The sequence below is a fragment of the Nomascus leucogenys genome, chromosome 5, assembly GCF_006542625.1.
Source record: "Nomascus leucogenys isolate Asia chromosome 5, Asia_NLE_v1, whole genome shotgun sequence".
Lineage (NCBI taxonomy): Eukaryota > Metazoa > Chordata > Mammalia > Primates > Hylobatidae > Nomascus > Nomascus leucogenys.
The window spans coordinates 124,278,045-124,296,731 of NC_044385.1; the positions used below are offsets into that span (position 1 = coordinate 124,278,045).

The 18,687-nt window shown below is 43.2% G+C and overlaps 1 protein-coding gene across 3 annotated transcripts in view; it reads left to right on the top strand.

The window, feature by feature from the left end:
* FARP1 (FERM, ARH/RhoGEF and pleckstrin domain protein 1) overlaps nt 1-18,687 on the top strand; it is a 312,172-nt gene that overhangs the window by 205,067 nt on the left and 88,418 nt on the right. For all 3 annotated transcript variants that reach the window (XM_030813589.1, XM_030813590.1, XM_030813588.1), the window contains exon 3: nt 64-168. In XM_030813589.1, the coding sequence (XP_030669449.1) occupies nt 64-168 (105 nt within the window). The remainder of the gene's footprint in view (nt 1-63; nt 169-18,687) is intronic.

Genomic DNA, 18,687 nt, shown 5'->3' on the forward strand with positions numbered 1-18,687 from the left:
GAGCTGTGGTTTGTTTTCATCCGTGCCTGCCTCAGGGATAACCCCTGTTGTTTCTGCTCGCAGCAAAGAGCTCCTGGGAAGGTGCTGCTGGATGCAGTTTGCAACCACCTCAACCTCGTGGAAGGTGACTATTTTGGCCTCGAGTTTCCTGATCACAAAAAGATCACGGTAGGTGATGTCAACTTAATGTTACTATTTTACTGTTTGTTCATCTTGGTGGGGGGCTGGGCAGGGGTGTTGAAATAATTGATGCTTTTCTGTGGTCCTGCAGAAATAGAGGGAAAAACACCAGAAAGCCCTCATTAATATGTTTTATAATGAACTTGCATATGATTAGCAAGTTCAAAGAGGGTACACAGTGATGACTTCCCTCCCACCTCTGCCCCCAGGAGCCGTTACCTTGTGAACACACACACGCTTGAGTATATTTCTGATAAATTGTGTGTAGATGCATCTGCAGACGTATATCTTTGAAATACACAAATGTGAGGAAATAGTACAGTGCCCTCTGCTTTCCCTCCCTGCTCAGGGGAAATCTTTCCTTTTCAGCACATGGAGTCCATTTCCTTCTTTTTCATGGCTGCATGCCATTCCAACAAAGGCACGTGCCTCATTTACATCTTCCATTGTAAATGATGGAATACTTCACTCTTTACAGTTTTTTACTATTATAGATGTTGCCCCAGTGAACTGAGTACGTTTGTGTTTGTGCTCATAGCTAACTGTTCAGTAGTTCAAATCTAATGGCGCAGATTTACCCAATCAATGGGTCTAATCATTTTAAGGTTGTTAAATATATGAGATTGTTCTGGAACAAGGTTGCACCAAATTGAATCCAAAACGTAGAGCATAGCTTCCTGGTATTTTTATCTCTTTGGGTTGATGGCACTTGCTTAAGCCTACATCTGAATCTACCTTTTATTAGGCAACTTTTGGGGCTTTAAGTTCATTGGCTATGTTTTTATTCTTTGATTCTATGCATACTGAGTTCCTGGAACTTCTACTAGTCCCTGCACAGTAGGTTGAGTAGTGAATGAGACACAGGGAATTTATCATCCAGGTAGGGAGCCCTGCAAATATAGGATGCGTGACAGGTGCTTCCCTGAGAGCAGTGGTGTTGGGCAGTGGGGCAACAGGCACCATTTGAGTTCAGGAGATCCTTCTGCAAACCTGCAGCCCGGGAGACCAGTAGGACTTGATCTAATAGAAAGAATGTACCAGAGAGATGAGGCACCCCACGTACAAAAACCAGAAAGCAAGTGGGTTATTCAGGAGCCTGCAGAGAAGGCCAGAGGGGAGGGGGATAGGAGAAGGGCAGTGGTAGATGCAGTGAGAGAAGGAAGTTTGGAAGCTTAGCAGGGAGCTGTATGGTGAAGGACTTTCTATGCCATTGCAGTCAGGAGAAATAAGCCACATATGCAATTTTAACTTTTCTAGCATTATGTTAAAAAGGTCAAACAACCAGGTGAAATTCATGTTAAAAATAGATGTTGTTTAACCTCCTATATCCAGAAACATTATCATTTGAACACACAGTCAGTCTAAATAATTGTGAATGAGATATTTTCATGCTGTCTGTTTTGTCTGCGAAGTCTTCAAATCCGGTGTGTATTTGACACCTCAGCACCTCTTGGTTTAGACTAGCCATGTTTCAAGTGCTCAGTCATCACATGTGGCTAAGGGCTTTGTATCGGCCCTCACACTTGTATACCCAAACTAATGTGTTTGAGAAGCTGTTAATGCATTTAAAAGAGAGTGTGATATGATCTGATTTCTGGTTTAGAAAGAAAACTGTAGGCAGATTGGAATAGGACCAGACTGGAGTCAAGAAAGCCATTAGGATCTAGCAATGAGTCTGGTTGGAGATGGTGCTGGCCAGAACTCAGGGAGAGTTGAGGGGCTGGCAGGAGCTGGATGGATTCCAGAGGTTGGGGTTGGGGGCAGTAGGGGAGAGGATGTGATTGAATGAACCCTTGTGGAGGAGAGGGCTTGGAGTGGCTCATTTTTCCAGCTTTGCCATCTGGGTGGACAGTAGTGCCTGTCCCTGGGGAAGACCATGCCCGGGGGTGAAGATGAGTCCCATTCCAGCTTGAGGAGGCAGGGGCATCAGTGGCATTCAGTGGAGACGTCCAGCAGGCAGTGCCAGAAGGTGTATTTCCTGGAGCACAGGAAAGAGATCTGGGTGGAAATTTGGATTCAAGAATCTTGTGATTATTATGAATATTGAAGCTCTGAAACGGGATGAGAACATTCACTGTGAAGAGAAGGTGGCCACAGGTGGGACGGCAGCGTCTAAGGGAAGAGCCGTCAGAGGCAGTGCAGATCGAGCCTGGCTCCGAGCAGAGCAGGTGGCGAATGAGCGGATCTGTCACAGGCCTAAAAATGAGAGGAAGTTGTATTTTCTCAATTTATTCCCACCTCCAAACACTCTGTCGTTTTCTAGTTTGTACTTCAAATCCAAGATTCCCTGACTCCCAGCCCTATTTGCAGTGTGGCATATGACCACAGACCTGCCAAATCTCGTTCTGCCTTCTCCTATTCAGCTAACAATTATTTTGTGCCTACACTGTGCCTGGCATCAGACTTCACATGAAAGGTGAGGTAAAGTGACAGCTAGCAAGAAGTAGTTACGGTTTCCATTCACTAGGCACACACAGCTTCTTAAGAGAGTCCAGGAAACAATTAGAGTGTAGCAAGTTCTGTGGAATATTGTTTTATGCTCTTATTTCATGGTAAAATAATGATTCTCAAAACACCTGAAGATACCGTTATCTCATTATTTCTAACAACCCCGTTCTGTGCCTGCCTGAATTCCTTTAAGCTCCTGATGGCTTTCCTGACTCTAGTATTGTCCAATTCCACTCCTGCAGGAGCTGTTTGTCTAAACCAGAAATCGGCAGCAGTGTTTGGGCTTCACAGCTGAGGGCACTAAGATTCTAAGAATTTCCCCATGTCTGAATCTACCAATTAGCTAATGGCACAGCTAAGATTCTGTGTTCTTCTGACTCCAAGTTCAGCGTCTCTTCCATTAACCATAGGTGCTTCTCTTTTGCTAGAATTTGTAAGCCTATTGTTCTTTCTAGGTACTGGGCAGGGCTGACTTCTTTCAAGTTGTTACCAGGCTTGATTTTTATTATTTCACTCCATTCTTACACTGTTGTTTAGGAATGTATTCAACTGCAAAATAAAACCCACCGTTGATGACTTAAAGAAGTAAGTGTTTATTTGTCACGTCACACAAAAGCCGTCGCATGAGTACTTCCTGTGTGTGGAGTGTTCTAGTCCCTATGGGTGCAGCAGCACGCATGACCCACATTCTACAGCAGGGATCACACCTTCTTTGTAAAGGGCCAGATAGTACTGTAGGCCTTACAGGCCATGCAATCTCTGCTGCAACTATTTGAATCTCCCCTTATCATGCAAAAGCAGCCATAGATAATATGTGAATGAATACATGTGTTTGTTCCAGCAGAACTTCATATAACAGGAAGCCATAGTCGGGCAACACATACTCTAGAGAGAGGTAACTGCCAGGCACCATGCTGGGTTCACATACAGTGTTTCATTTATTCCTGCAACGGTGCATTATAGCCCCTTTTTCTGACGAGGAAGTTAAGCCTTAAAGAGGTTAAGTCGTTCTCCCAAAGGCACACAGCAAAGAAACAGGATTGAAGCTAGGATCTGTAGAAGTGCCCTGCCCTCAGTCATCATCTTGTTCTGACCATATCACTAAACTGACTTGACTCTCTGTTAATTACAGAATTCCAGCCTGAGCTAATTGCATATATATATATATATATATATATATATATATATATATATATTTTTTTTTTTTTTTTTTTTTTTTTTTTTTTTGAGACGGTGTCTTGCTCTGTTGCCCAGGCTGGAGTGCAGTGGTGCAAGTTTGGCTGACTGCAACCTCTGCCTTCTGGGTTCAAGCAGTTCTCCTGCCTCAGCCTCTCCCGAGTAGCTGGGATTACAGGTGCCCACCACCATGCCAAGCTAATTTTTGTATTTTTAGTAGAGATAGGGTTTCACCATGGTCTCGAACTCCTGACCTCAGGTGATCTACCCGCCTCAATTTTTAAAAGTTCTTTTGAGGCTGGGCGTGGTGGCTCATGCCTGTAATCCCAGCACTTTGGGAGGCTAAAGCAGGAGGATCACTTACGGTCAGGAGTTTGATACCAGCCTGGCCAACATAGCGAAACCTCGTCTCTACTAAAAATACAGAAACTAGCTGGGTGTGGTGGCGCACACCTGTAGTCCCAGTGACTCAGGAAGCTGAGGCAGGAGAATCGCCTGAACCCAGGAGGCGGAGGTTGCAGTGAGCTGAGATTGTTCCACTGCGCTCCAGTTTGGGTGACAGAGTGAGACGCCATCTCAAAAAAAAAGTTCTTTTGACAGAATCGATCTGTGATAATCGAAGGGATGCCATAAATGACCGGAGGAATTATAGGGATTGCTGCCAGGGTCTTGGCTGTGTTCTCTCTCTTGATCTGGATGCTAGTTCCGTGGATACAGTCAGTTTGTAAAAATCCAGTGAGCTCTGCCTTACAACGTGTGACATCGATAACTTCAATAATAGTTATAGATCCAAATGCAATGGAAGTTCCAAAATGCAATGAAAGCACACAGCAGCAGAAATGATGACCAAAAGGTCATCAGACAGAATCTATTTTGGAAGTGCCACAGGCCAGTCTTGCTTGTATGAACTGAGGAAGAGCATCTCACTTCACCTTGTGAGAATCGTAAGCACCAGCTGGATTTTCCCCTCCGGCCCAGACACAGTTGCTTGACAATGTCTCTTAGCATGCAGCCCAGTGTCTGGGATCCATTAAAGTGTTCCAAAAGCATTATTTATGGAAACTTGTTACCATCGTCATCTTCATTGTTACTATTTTTTAAATTGTGGTCAAAAGCAACACAAAATATATCATCGTAACCATTTGTAAGTGTGTAGTTCAGAAGTGTTAACTACATGTACTTTGTCTTAGAGCAGATCTCTAGAATTTTTTTATCTTGTGAAGTGGAAACTCTACACCCATTGAACAACTCCCCACTTCCCCTTCCCCAGCCCCTGTTCTACTTTCTGTTACTGAGTCTAACTACTTTAGACACCTCGTGAAGTAAGTGGAATCGTGTGGTCTTTGTCTTTTCGTGACTGGCTTATCTCACTCAGCATCATGTCCTCGAGGTTCATCTGTGCAGTGACATACAACAAGATTTCCCTCGGTTTTAAGGTCAAATACCATTTCCATTGTGTGTATTCACCACGTCTCCAGTATCCATTCCTCCATGGATGGACACTTAGATTGCCTTCACCTCTTGGCCATTGTGAGCCATGCTGCAATGAACGTGGGTGTGCCATCACTATTATTTTTTAATACCACCATTGTGACTATCATCTCTGCCAGTCTTCATTTGGGAGACTGTGCACCCATCTTCCAACCTGAGAAAAAGCATAGTTGGTTTCAAAATGCCCAGTCATAGGGCTGTAACAACTGGGTTCACCCCATTTCTCTGTGTGTGATGCGTGGGAAACTAGTTTCCCTAAAGCACCTGGCATGTCGGGTTGTGAATCCTTGTCTCTAGGCAATAAGTTGTTGAATTTAGGCAGCTTGAATTTCTGCCCAGCCTTCTGTCTTTCTTCTCATCATTTCTGTCTTATAAATACCCAAGTCAGAGCCTTATTCATAGTAAGGATGTGAAGGAGTTTAAGGGGAAAATAAGTGTTTTTCATTGTCTAAGATGTGTTTCTCAAGATTGTAAATAAACTAGTGATCATTATGAAATAATTATGTTCTACGCTTAATTAGAACATAATTAATGTTCTAATTAAGGCTTGTCCCAAGGCTTGTCAATTAAAAGACTTGATTGCAGTGCTGACACGCAAGCTTGGCCTGCTCTTGCCCTTGGCTCTTGTCCTGCTCTTGCTCTTGCCCAGCACTGTCCCTAAAGGATCACTCCACAACAGAACAGTGTTTTAATCAGCTGTTTAAAAGTATAGATGGAGCTTTCCATGGCAGAAACACTATTGATCATGGGAATCAAGACCCTGTGCTTAATATGGCTGCTAATTGGTACATAAAGTCTGAAGGCTGGGAAAGGGCCAGAAAGCCATTAGATTGCCACGGAGGCAAGCTCCGGGAACTAGCCAGGGGACTCCCTCGAAACGGACTTCGCAGCATTCTTGCTAAAACTGGACACGGAAGCCTGAGGCTGAGGCCTCATGGAGAAGAGGAGCCTGGCTGAAGTTCAGGCCTGGTGAGAGCCTTTGTTACACTCAACTCTGTCTTCACAGAGCAGAAGCATCCGTAGACGATGTGAAATGAATGGACCTGGCTGTGTTCCAATACGACTTTATTTATGGGCACAGAGATTTGGCTTTCATATAGTTTTCACATATCACGAAATGTGGTTCTTTGGATTTTTTTTTAACCACTGAAAAATGTAAAAGTCAATCTCTGCTTCGGACCTGTGCCAGAACAGGCAGTAGGCTGGCCGGATTTGGCCCATGTGCTGTAGTTTGCCAGTCTCTGTGGTAGGTATTTTATCACCTAAATTTTACAGCGAGCAAATCCAGAGAAGTAATGTGCCCAATCCTTAACAATGAAGTGTGTAACCGGGATCCATACAGAGCCTCTCTTAGCCAAAGCTCATGTTCTCTATGTCGCATGTGGCTGCCTGTCCTCGGATCTCCTGTCAGAAAGAGCTGCACAAACCGTAACAGCAGAGATAGTTGTATACAGAAGATTTATCTCATTGGCCTACTGAGGCTAGCTGGAAAAGCTCTGCATTGTGGCTTGTAAATCTGTTTAAACATTCGCTTTGTCATTTAGCTGTTAGGTCGATTCTTAACTTCCTTGATTTTGTACTTCATCTGAGAAATGAGAGGAATAAATGACCATTTTACAAGGTTATTATGAGGGCTAATCAGATACTTTACAGTGATGAGCCCAGCAGGTCTCGTGGCACATAGTAGGCACTTAGGTATCTGTTGTATTTCATTTTTGCAGTCTTAACTCAGAAACCAGTGAAGCCAGCCCACCACTGTTTTATTAAAATGACATTGTGGCTGGGCAGGTGGCTCATGCCTGTAATTGCAGCACTTTGCGAGGCCGAGGCAGGCAGATCACTTGAGGTCAGGAGATTGACACCAGCCTGGCCAACATGGCGAAACCCCGTCTCTATTAAAAATACAAAAATTAGCCGGTTTGGTGGCACGCATCTATATTCGCAGTTACTTGGGAGGCTGTGGCAGGAGAATCACTTGAACCCAGGAGGCGGAGGATGCAGTGAGCCGAGATCGCACCACTGCACTCAAGCTTGGCGACAGAGCAAGACTCCATCTCAAAAAAAAAAGACAATGCTCACTGGCCTGATAAAAAGAATTCTGGTTTCTTATAAATAAATACTGGTGAAGCTCCAGGAAGAAGATTGGCACCTTGTCATTCATTTTCTGTGGTGAATGCTAGGAGAAAAGCTTTGTTAATAGTGGGTCTGCTTTTGAGGGGCAGGAGGTCATGGAAACTGCAGCTCCCGGGGATGACAGGCATCCCTTGCTGGAGGGTTCTAGACCCCGCTGGAGTCAGACACACCTCCTTCATCTGTGCTTAGCCGCAGCATCTGCCCTTGCTTCTTCCTAGGGGTCTGAGGACCTCTGAGGTGAGGAGGAGCTTTTTAAGGAACATGGGAAGTGTAAAGGATGAAGAATGTCACAGGATCGAGGACAGCCTGCAGGTGTGGGAAGCCAGCAGAGATGAGGCTGTACAGTGGCTCGGTCACCTCACGGGGCAGCACCATCTGATGGTGACTGTGTTGACAGGCAGGTCCCCAGGGGAGGCAAAGCTCCCCTCAAGCAGAGAGTCTGGGAGGACAGGTCCCTTGGAAAATACAGCTATGGGGGATGCTCTAGCTCTCAAGTGGGAAGGAAAATAACTGATTTGGGGGCTTTGGGGGTTTTTGCTTATTTAATTAATAGATTTAATATTTGTATTGCAGATTTAAGTTGACAACAAAAATTGAGCCAAAAGTACAGAGGTTCCTATATATTGCTCCTGCTCTGTCCGTACATACAGTGTCCCCCGTTACTGACACCGTGTCTTAGTGTGGCATGTGTGTCCTCGCTGCTGGGCCAGTGTCAATCCATTATCATTCATTCACTGCAGTCCAAACTTGACATTAGGCTTCACTCTTGCTGTTGAACATTCTGTGGGTTTTGACACATGTATCCGGACTTGCATCTACCACAACAGTATTACACACAGTTGTGTCACCACCCTAATCCTTCCCTGCGCTCCTCCAGTTCACCCCACTCTCCTCGTGAGCCCCTGGCAACCCCGATCTTTTTCCTCTGTACTTTTTAATTTTCTTTTTTTTTTTTTTTTTTGAGACAGAGTCTCGCTCTGTCGCCCAGGCTGGAGTGCAGTGGCGCAATCTCAGCTCACTGCAAGCTCCGCCTCCCGGGTTCACGCCATTCTCCTGCCTCAGCCTCTGTAAGTAGCTGGGACTACAGGCGCCCGCCACCACGCCCGGCTAATTTTTTGTATTTTTAGTAGAGACGGGGTTTCACCGTGGTCTCGATCTCCTGACCTCGTGATCCGCCTGCCTTGGCCTCCCAAAGTGCTGGGATTACAAGCGTGAGCCACCGTGCCCGGCCTGTACTTTTTAATTTTCTGTACTCTCTGACACCTGAGGCCTTGTTGTTGACTGGGGAGCTACTTCCCCTCCCCAGGCTAGCCAATTCTTAGAAATGGCAAATGGCTTCCTGTGAGTGTACCTTTTATTTGCCCATTAGCCAATCCAGAGCCCTATCCAGCCACCTCCTTCCTGCTGGTTCTCACACTGGAGGAGTCAACAGTCCCCTGCCTTAGAGTCACTCCAGGGCCAGATACCCACAACCAGAGCCAGCCACACCCCAGAGCCCACAGAAATGATGCAGAGCAGCGAGTGCTAAACCTGCTTACCCTGCCCAGCCTCGCCTCCCCACGGAAGCGATCCTCCCCTTGTTCCCCCTCCCCCTCCCCCTCTCCCTCTCCCTCTGCCTCTCCCTCTGCCTCCAGCCCAGCCCTGGTACTTCCTTGTGGAGTGGTGGACCCCCTCCTCCTGGGAACTGTGAATAATAAACCCTCTTCTGAATGGCAGTAGCCTGCTGAGCTGTTGGCCGTATCATACCTGAATAAGAAATGTGCTTGTGTTAGGCTATTCGTGTTGCTATAAAGACATACCTGAGGCTGGGTAATTTATAAAGAAAAGAGGTTTGGCCGGGCACGGTGGCTCATGCCTGTAATCCCAGTACTGTGGGCCAATCATGAGGTCAGGAGATCAAGACCATCCTGGCTAACAGGGTGAAACCCCGTCTCTACTAAAAATACAAAAAATTAGCTGGGCATGGTGGTGGGCGCCTGTAGTCCCAGCTACTCGGGAGGCTGAGGCAGGAGAACGGCCTGAACCCAGGAGGGCGGAGCTTGCAGCGAGCTGAGATCCCACCACTGCTCTCCAGCCTGGGCGACAGAGGAAGACTCCATCTAAAAAAATAAAAAAAAGAAAAGAGGTTTAATTGGCTCATGGTTCTGCAGGCTCTATAAGCATGGTGAGGCCTCAGGAAGGTTTTACTCATGGCAGAAGGTGAAGGAGGAACAGGTGTGTCATGTTGCAAGAGAGGGAGCAATTGGGGGTGGGGAGGCACCACACACAACCGGATCACCCATGAACTCTGAGTGAAAACATACTTATTACCCAAGGGGCTGGTGCTAAACCACTCATGAGGGACCTGCCCTCATGAACCAGTCACCTCCCACCAGTCCCCACCCCCAGCACTGGGAATCACATTTCAACAAGATTTGGAGGGGACAAATACCCAAACCATATGAGTGGTTAAAGAAAAAATACATGGAAATATTAATATGTTTCAAAATGGATATACAGTTCTAAGAAGATGGTGGTGGTGGTGGAAGCATAGTTTTTAGATCTGCTCAAACCCAAGGCCATACATAAAGACAGCTACTTAGCAAAATCAAAAACCCATGGACAACATCTGTGGCAAAACTAGATGCCAGAGTAAGTCCTAGATCCCAAAGAACAAGCAGCTGGAGACAGAACATCAGCTAGTGCCAAGGCCTGCACGCCATCGGTGTCTGTTGAGGAAGAAACGAGGAAACAATAGGGCATCTGATGGGTGGGAGAAGAGAACCCTCAAATTGCCACTGGAAGTCACAGGGAAGTGGTTTGAGAAGAGCAGCTGGAATGGGTAAGGCCTAACAGGGCTGGAGCAGTTGTGCTCCAGTGACCAGTAGCTGCCCCTTGAGACAGGCCACCACTCAAGAGAGAATACTGAGAAGGGAGCCCAGATGGAACTGAGTTGGGACAACAGAGATAAATGACAGAGAAGGAGGGAAATCGAGCCAGGGAACTTGAGAAAGCACACTTCCACATCCTTCAACACTGTACAGAAACAATAGATGAGGAAGCTGTGGGAGCTTGGAAAAGCTACTCTAAACCATGACTACTTCTAAATAGGTTAGGAAACAATTTTCACATAAAAATGAGTAACAAAAATGTATCAAGGTTGTAATGATATTTAAAAAACAGAGACTTCAATGTGTTCTTACTGAGACACCACGTTTGGCCTTGCCAAAGGATCCAGGTGGATCTAGCTGCCAAATTGCAGAAAGATGATCATGTTGAATAGTACTGTGAGCGTGCAGTCAGCAAAATCCAAACTCCAGGAAACCCTCCAAGTCAACAGTGAGGAAAAGAAAGAGATGGAAGAGGAAGCTATAGATTAAACAATATAAACTCCTGCCCTCTACAAGTAACCTCTGTGCAGAGTTTCAGAGTAACTGCATATGTTTGTAATGTTTTATTTCACCACATGATGCATCTTTATACACTAGAGTTTAGTCTTAAGACTAAAAGACTAAGCAGTTTGGGGGTGGGGGCACCACACACTTTTAACCAGATCGCCCATGAACTCTGAGTGAAAACGTACTTATTACCCAAGGGGATGGTGCTAAACCACTCATGAGTCTCAAGACTAGAGTGGTTTAGTCTTAAGACTAAACTCTGGTGTATAAAGATGCACCATGTGGCGAAATAACACATTACAGACTTATGCAGTTACTATGAAACTCTGCATAGTGGTTACCTGTAGAGGGCAGGAGTTGAGTTTGGAAGGAGTTGACCAGCAGAGTTCGATTTCTTGACTTGGTTGATGGATACAAGAGTGTTTACCATCTAATAATTCACTAAGCTATACATTTGCTTTGTGCAGTATTATTATTATTACTTTTTGAGACAGAGTTTCACTCTTGTTGCCCAGGCTGGAGTGCAATGGCACAATCTCGGCTCACTGCAACCTCCACCTCCCGGGTTCAAGTGATCCTCCTGCCTCAGCCTCCCAAGTAGCTAGGATTACAGGCATGCGCCACCACGCCCAGCTAATTTTGTATTTTTAGTAGAGATGGAGTTTCTCCATGTTGGTCAGGCTGGTCTCGAACTCCTGACCTCAGGTGATCCACCTGCCTCAGCCTCCCAAAGTGCTGGGATTATAGGCATGAGCCACCACGTCTGGCCTGCTTTGTGCAGTTTTAAGCATCTGTTTATTTTAATATTAAATATTTTTTAAAGGTTGAAAAGGAAAATGTTATACAGCAGAATAAGCAAATGATAGTTTAAAGGGTTGTATAGCATTCTGTCTATAGTTAACATTATGTTGCATGCTTAAAATTTTGAGAGGGTAGATCTCATGTTAACTCTTCTTACCACAATTTTTAAAAGTTCAATTAACCATAATACCCATGTGAAATCTTTTGAAATGAGTCATTCGAAGCTAATGAAAATTAAACAAATGATTTTAAAATAGTTTAAACTGAGTAATTGATGTTTTACAAGGACCATGCCTGAGGTCTGCTGAATCCTGTTTAAGAAGTAAAGATTGCAGATATTAAAGCTTCCCTCCAAGTCAAGGCTCCCTGAAACGCCACACATTGCATTGTAATATTGTCTTGGTTTGATTCCAAAACTTCCCTTTACATTTATCTCTAATACCAAATCCTACTTAATGAGTTCAGTACACAAGTGCATAGGGATAGCCTGTACTACATTTGATTTTGTAGTTTGGTTTACAGATCTGTCGGTAATTTCTTTTTCATTTAAAGCTTTTTTTTGTAAATACGTAAAACCATATTCTACGATTTTCAGTTCAAATTTTATTAAACACAGATTCCTTCACTAGATTAGTGTTGTCAAAAAGGGAAGGTTGGGGGGAGGGGGGTAGTAGGATAGATTAAAAGAGACTTAGAGGACATAACCAGATATGAAACATGGTCCTGGTTTGGACATTAGTTTTGACAGATCATCAATAAGGACATTGTTTAGTTAATTGGAGGAATTTTTGAATATTGCTTGAGTATTTGATGAGAGGAAAGTTTACAAAATGGAGAGGTACAAATCTTTGAAAAAAGAAGTAGTTGGCCAGGCGCGGTGGCTCACGCTTGTAATCCCAGCACTTTGGGAGGCCGAGGCGGGCGGATCACGAGGTCAGGAGATCGAGACCAGGGTGAAACCCCGTCTCTACTAAAAATACAAAAAAATTAGCCAGGCGTGGTGGCGGGCGCCTGTAGTCCCAGCTACTCGGAGAGGCTGAGGCAGGAGAATGGCGTGAACCCGGGAGGCGGAGCTTGCAGTGAGCCGAGATTGCGCCACTGCACTCCAGCCTGGGCGGCAGAGCAAGACTCCGTCTCAAAAAAAAAAAAAAAAGAAGTAGCTGATAAAACAATTTTGAAAAGAGTCTGGTAGGATTCTTATTAAACTAAATATACACTAATTTTTTTGACACAGCAGTTCTACTCCTAAATATTTACGTAAGAGAAATGAAAGCTTATGTCTATAAAAATAAGTATAAGAATATTCTTTGCAGTTTTATTCATAACCCCAAACTGGAAATCGCACATGTGCCATCAAGAGAAGAATGGATAAACAGACTCTGGTATACTACATTATGTAGAGGGAAAGAAGTCTCAGACAAAATTATATGTTCATTTATCCAAAGTTCTTAAGCTTTAGGTAATGAGCACTTGAAACATAGCTAGTGCAAGTTGAAATGTAATCTAAGTATGAAATAGACGTGGAATTTCAAAGAGTAGCGAAGAAAGCAAAATATCTCATTAATCATGTTTTTATATTACATATTTAATTGGTAATATTTTGCACAGATGGTGTTATATAAAATATGAAAAAAATCTCAAAATTTTATTTCGGTGACCAGGCAAGATGTCTCAGGCTTGTAATCCTAACACTTTGGGTGGCTGAGGCGTGTGGATCACTTGAGCTCAGGAGTGTAAGACCAGCCTGAGAAACATGGTGAAACCCCTCTACAAAAAATACAAAAATTAGCCAGGCATGGTGGCTCGCACCTGTAGTCCCAGCTACTTGAGGGGGCTGAGGCAAGAGGATCACTTGAACCCAGAAGGTAGAGGTTTCATTGAGCCAAGATCGCGCCACTGTACTCCAGCCTGGGTGACAGAATAAGACCCTGTCTCAAAAAAATAAAAAATCTCATTTTGGTTTTTAAAAAGCATATGAATGTTTATATTCATACACATCATATATAATGAGAGATCTGGAAATACATGCACTAAGGCAGTGGTTCTTAAAGCATGGTCCCCGGACCAACAAGCAGCATCCATATCACCTGAGAACTGGCTAGGAATGCACATTCTCAGGCTGCATCCCAGAATAGGAACTCTGGGAACAGGGCCCAGTGGTGTATGTTTCAACAGGCCCTTACTTAGGGCAATTTTAATACATGCTCAACTTTGAGAACCACTTACCTAAAGTGTTAATGATGATCTCCTAATAGTGAAAAACATATTTTTAAAAATTTTGCTTATTTGAATTTTCTAATTTCCTAGATTACATATGTTTAAATAGTAATAGATTATTTTTTAAATTAATAGGGTTTTTTTTTGTGGCATCCCACAAAGGTTGATTTCTTTTTTTTTTAAATATATTTGTTATTGCCTTTTTTATTATTATTATTATTATACTTTAGGTTTTAGGGTACATGTGCACAACGTGCAGGTTTGTTACATATGTATCCATGTGCCATGTTGTTTTGCTGCACCCATTAACTCGTCATACAAAGGTTGATTTCTTTGTGGCATCCACAAATTGTGTTTTCATTTTTAGTACTTCCCCATTTCCCCTTGGTTTCTTCTTTATTTAAAAGTATGGTATTCCGTTTCCAAATCTATGGGAGATTTTTCACAAATTCTTCAATTGTTGCTTTATAATTGAATTCCATAGTGGTCAGAAATTGTAGTTCATATGACATGAAGCTTTTAAAGTAATTTACTGATAGTTGTTTTGTGGTCCAGAATATGTCTTATGTTGGCAAGTGTTTTACATGCACTTGGAAAAGACTGTGTGTTCTGTGTTGGGTAGAATTTTCAATATATGTCAGTGAGGTTATGTTGGTTGATACTGTTGTTCAAATCTATTATTTATTTTCTGCCTACATACTAATATTGAGAAAGAAATATTAAACATCTCTGTAATTATAACTTGATTTGTCTACAGTCATGCGTCACTTAACGATGGCTATATGTTCTGAGAAATGTGGTTTTAGGCAATTTCATTGTGCGAACATCACAGAGTGTACTTACACAAACAGGTGGTGTAGTCTACTGCACACCTGGGCTATATGGTTGTCTCTGTAGCATATTACTGTACTGAATACAGTAGGCAATTATAATGGCAAGTATTTGTGTTTCTAAACTAAAATAGGTACAGTAAAAATACGGGATTGTAATATATACCACTGATGTATTATGCTCCTGTTCTTGACTGAAATGTCATTACGCGGTGCATGACTGTTTCTCCTTGCAGTCTCATCAGTTTCCTCCTCATCATGTATTTTAAAATTGTAATTAAGTATATAAATATTTAAGATTGTTTTGTGCTCTTGACTAAGTGACTCCATTATCATTAAGAAATTACCCTTTTAAATTTTTATTTATTTATTTATTTATTTATTTATTTATTTATTTATTTATTTATTTTTGAGACAGTCTCACTCTGTTGCCCAGGCTGGAGTGTAGTGGCACAATCTCAGCTCACTGCAGCCTCTGCCTTCCGGGTTCCAGCAATTCTCCTGCCTCAGCCTCCCGAGTAACTGGGACTATACAGGTGCCCGCCACCACGCCCAGCTAACTTTTGTATTTTTAGTAGAGACAGAGTTTCATCATGTTGGCCAGGCTGGTCTCAAACTCCTGACCTCAGGTAATCCACCTGCTTCAGCCTCCCAAAGTGCTGGGATTAGGCATGAGCCACTGAGCCCGGCCAAGAAATTACCCTTTTTAAAATCCCCAGCAATATTCTTTATTCTGACATCTGCATTGTCCAACACTAATATAGCCACTTCAGTTTTTAAATTATTATTTTTTAGTATGGTATACTTTCACCCTTTTTTGTTTAACTTATTTGTGTCTTTACATTAGCAGTGTATTTTTGTAGGCAGCATATACTTGCTTTTTTCTTTTTTAATCCAGACTAACAATCCTTGCCTTTTAATGGGGGGTGGAGGGGTTAGACCATTTACATTTAATGTGATTATCGATACAGTTTAAATTGGACACCTTGCTGTTTGTTTTCTTTTTGTCTAGCCATCATCTTTTGTTCCTTTTATCTGCCTTCTTTTCAATTGAAATTTTTTGATGATTTCATTTTATATCCTTTGTTGTTATACTTCCTTTTGCTTATAGTAGCAGTTTTCTGAGAACGTATTGACAATGGCAAGTGAGGACTTACTGTACATTAGGCTGCTTAAAGTGTTCTACAGTTTTGTTGCTCTTTTAATTTTGTGTGTGTTTCATTTTGGGTTATTTCTATTGTTAGGTCTTCAAGTTTACTAATATTTTCTTCTGCAATGCTGATCTGCTGTTACAGTCTTCCAGAGAGCATAACGTTTTATATCTCATAGTATAGATTTTATATATCACAGTACATATCTTCACTGTAGAAGTTTAGCTTGGATCTTTTTTATGTCTTCCATATCTCAACTTTTCAAACATATGGAATATAGTTAGAATAATTGTTTTCATGTCCTTCTCTGTGGAGTCTGTCATTCGTGTGAGTTCTAGGTTAGTTTTTATTGATTTTTGTTGTTTCCTTGTGGGTCACATTTTCCTGCTTCTTATACCTGATTTTTAAAAATTGGATGTCAGATACGCTGCATACTTTTGTATTACTGTAAGTTCTGTTGAATTTGTTCTGGGATATAGTTATTTGGAAGCGATTTGATCCTTTTGGATTTGGCTTTTAAGACTTGTTAGCCTGGAGACTGTAGGGCATAGTCTGGGGTGAATTATCCCCAACTACTAAAGCGTGACTCTTCAGCACTCTGCCAAGGCCCCAGGAATCATGAGGTTTTCCAGACTGGCTGGTGGGAATAGGTAGTATCCCTGGCCCCCTGTGAGCGCCAGGCACTGTTACCTCTAATACATTCCTGTCTTTTTTTTTTTTTTTTTCCCTGACCTTGACTGCTTCCCACACATTCAAGGATAACCCCCTGTAGCTCTCCTAAGTTTTCTCTGGGTATCTCTCTACTCCCTGGTACTCTGTTCTGTGAACTCGCGTCCCTTTGGTCCCCCTGAACTCTCCCCTCCATCTCTTCTACTCATGGATTTGGCCGCATCCTACCTGTGTTCCTCCTGCCTACACCAGAGCCTGGAAACTCACTCAAGGCAGTAGGCTGGGGCGCTCACAGGGATCGCATTTTCATTTTCCTGCCTCTTGGAGATCACCTTTTCTCATTGCTTGGTGTCTCATGTTTTCAGATCTGTTGTGTTACATATTTTCTCCATTTTTGGAGTTGTTTTATGTAGGAAAATAAATCCAGTCCCTGTTACTCTATTTTGACCGGAATTGAAAATCTCTAGAAAGTGATAGGTGTTTACAAGGAAAGCCACACTTAACATATCTTTTAAGTATAACCAAATGTAAAATTGATAAAGTAAAATAATTTTTAAAATTACTTGGAAACAAATTATTACAAAGAATTCAAAGTAAAGTTTTTTTGTTTCTTTTTCTTTTTTCTCGCTCTGTCACCCAGGCTGGAGTGCAATGGCGTGATCTTGGCTCACTGTAACCTCTGCCTCCCAGGTTCAAGCGATTCTCCTGCCTCAGCCTCTCGAGTAGTTGGGACTACAGGCACCTGCCACTACGCCCGGCTAATTTTTTTTGTATTTTTTGTAGAGACGGGGTTTCACCGTGTTAGCCAGGATGGTCTCGATCTCCTGACCTTGTGATCCGCCCGCCTCAGCCTCCCAAAGTGCTGGAATTACAGACGTGAGCCACCGCGCCCTGCGCCTGGCTCTTTCTTTTTCTTTTAGGAGTCAACTGCAGAAAGACTAATTTGTTGCAATGAATTCTAGACACTGGATATTTTTCTATGACAAATATTTTCTTGGCTCCTATATGTGTTACAGTTGACAGGTTGTTTTTGTCATATGCTGTTTTGGTAGTTAAGAAGAGAACTGAACTTTTGTTGAGTCCTTTAGCTTTGGAGGGAAGCATATTAGTCTTGGATTCAGCCGGACTTGATGTCAAATTCCAGCTATGTGACATTGAGCAGCTTGAATAAGCCCTCTGAGCTTGCCTTCATTCATGTGTGAAATGACCACATTCTTTTGAATATTGAATGAGAATGTGTGAAGCACTTACCCACTGCCTGGCACACAGTGGGTGCTCAAGTAATATTAGTCCCCTCCCTGCCCCTGGTCTCATATCAGATAATGAATTATCTTTTAATAAGACCCTTTCCAAAACACCTCAAACATTCCAGTTGCTTATGAAATCCACCTAAAATGTCACCCACCAAAATAACAGGGGGAAAAAGGATGTTTTGAGAAAGAGGAGAACAGCTCTGGGGATAGTGATTCAGCTTGCCCTGCCTTTGATACATTGGCCTTAGTATCTCCTCTCACCTCAGAGTACAGCCACGCGCCACATACTGACCTCGTGGATGACAGGCTGCATGTACGATGGTGGTCCCGTGAGATTATAATCCTGGGTCTTCACTGTACCTTTTCTGTGTTTAGATGCACAGGTAGTTGCCACGTTGTTGGAGTTGCCCTCAGTATTCAGCACAGTAAGGGGTCGTGCAGGTTTGCAGCCTGACAGCAGTAGGCTGTACCTGGCCTTGGTGAGTGGTAGGCTGTGCCACCTAGGTGTGTGTAAGTTCACTGTATGATGCTCACACGATGCGGAGGTCACCTAATGATGTGCAAAGCACACATGTGTTCCAGACGGGGAAAGTAGCATTAACAGGGCATCAGAGACAAATCGGATTGGAGGAAAGAAAACAGGGCGCCTGACTGAAATGGAGCAAGATGGGCTCAAATTGCAGCTGAATTGTGGAAAAACAGTGCTACGGGCTGAATTTGTCCCCTCCAAAATTGTGTGCGTTGAAACCCTAACCCTGAATTCCTCAGAATGTGAGTGTATTCAGAGATTGTGTTGCTTTTTTTTTTTTTTTTTTTGAGTTGGAGTCTCCTCTGTTGTCACACAGGCTGGACTGCAATGGCACTGTCTCAAATCACTGCAAGCTCTGCCTCCTGGGTTCAAGCAATTCTCCTGCCTCAGCCTCCTGAGTAGCTGGGATTACAGGCATGCGCCACCATGGCT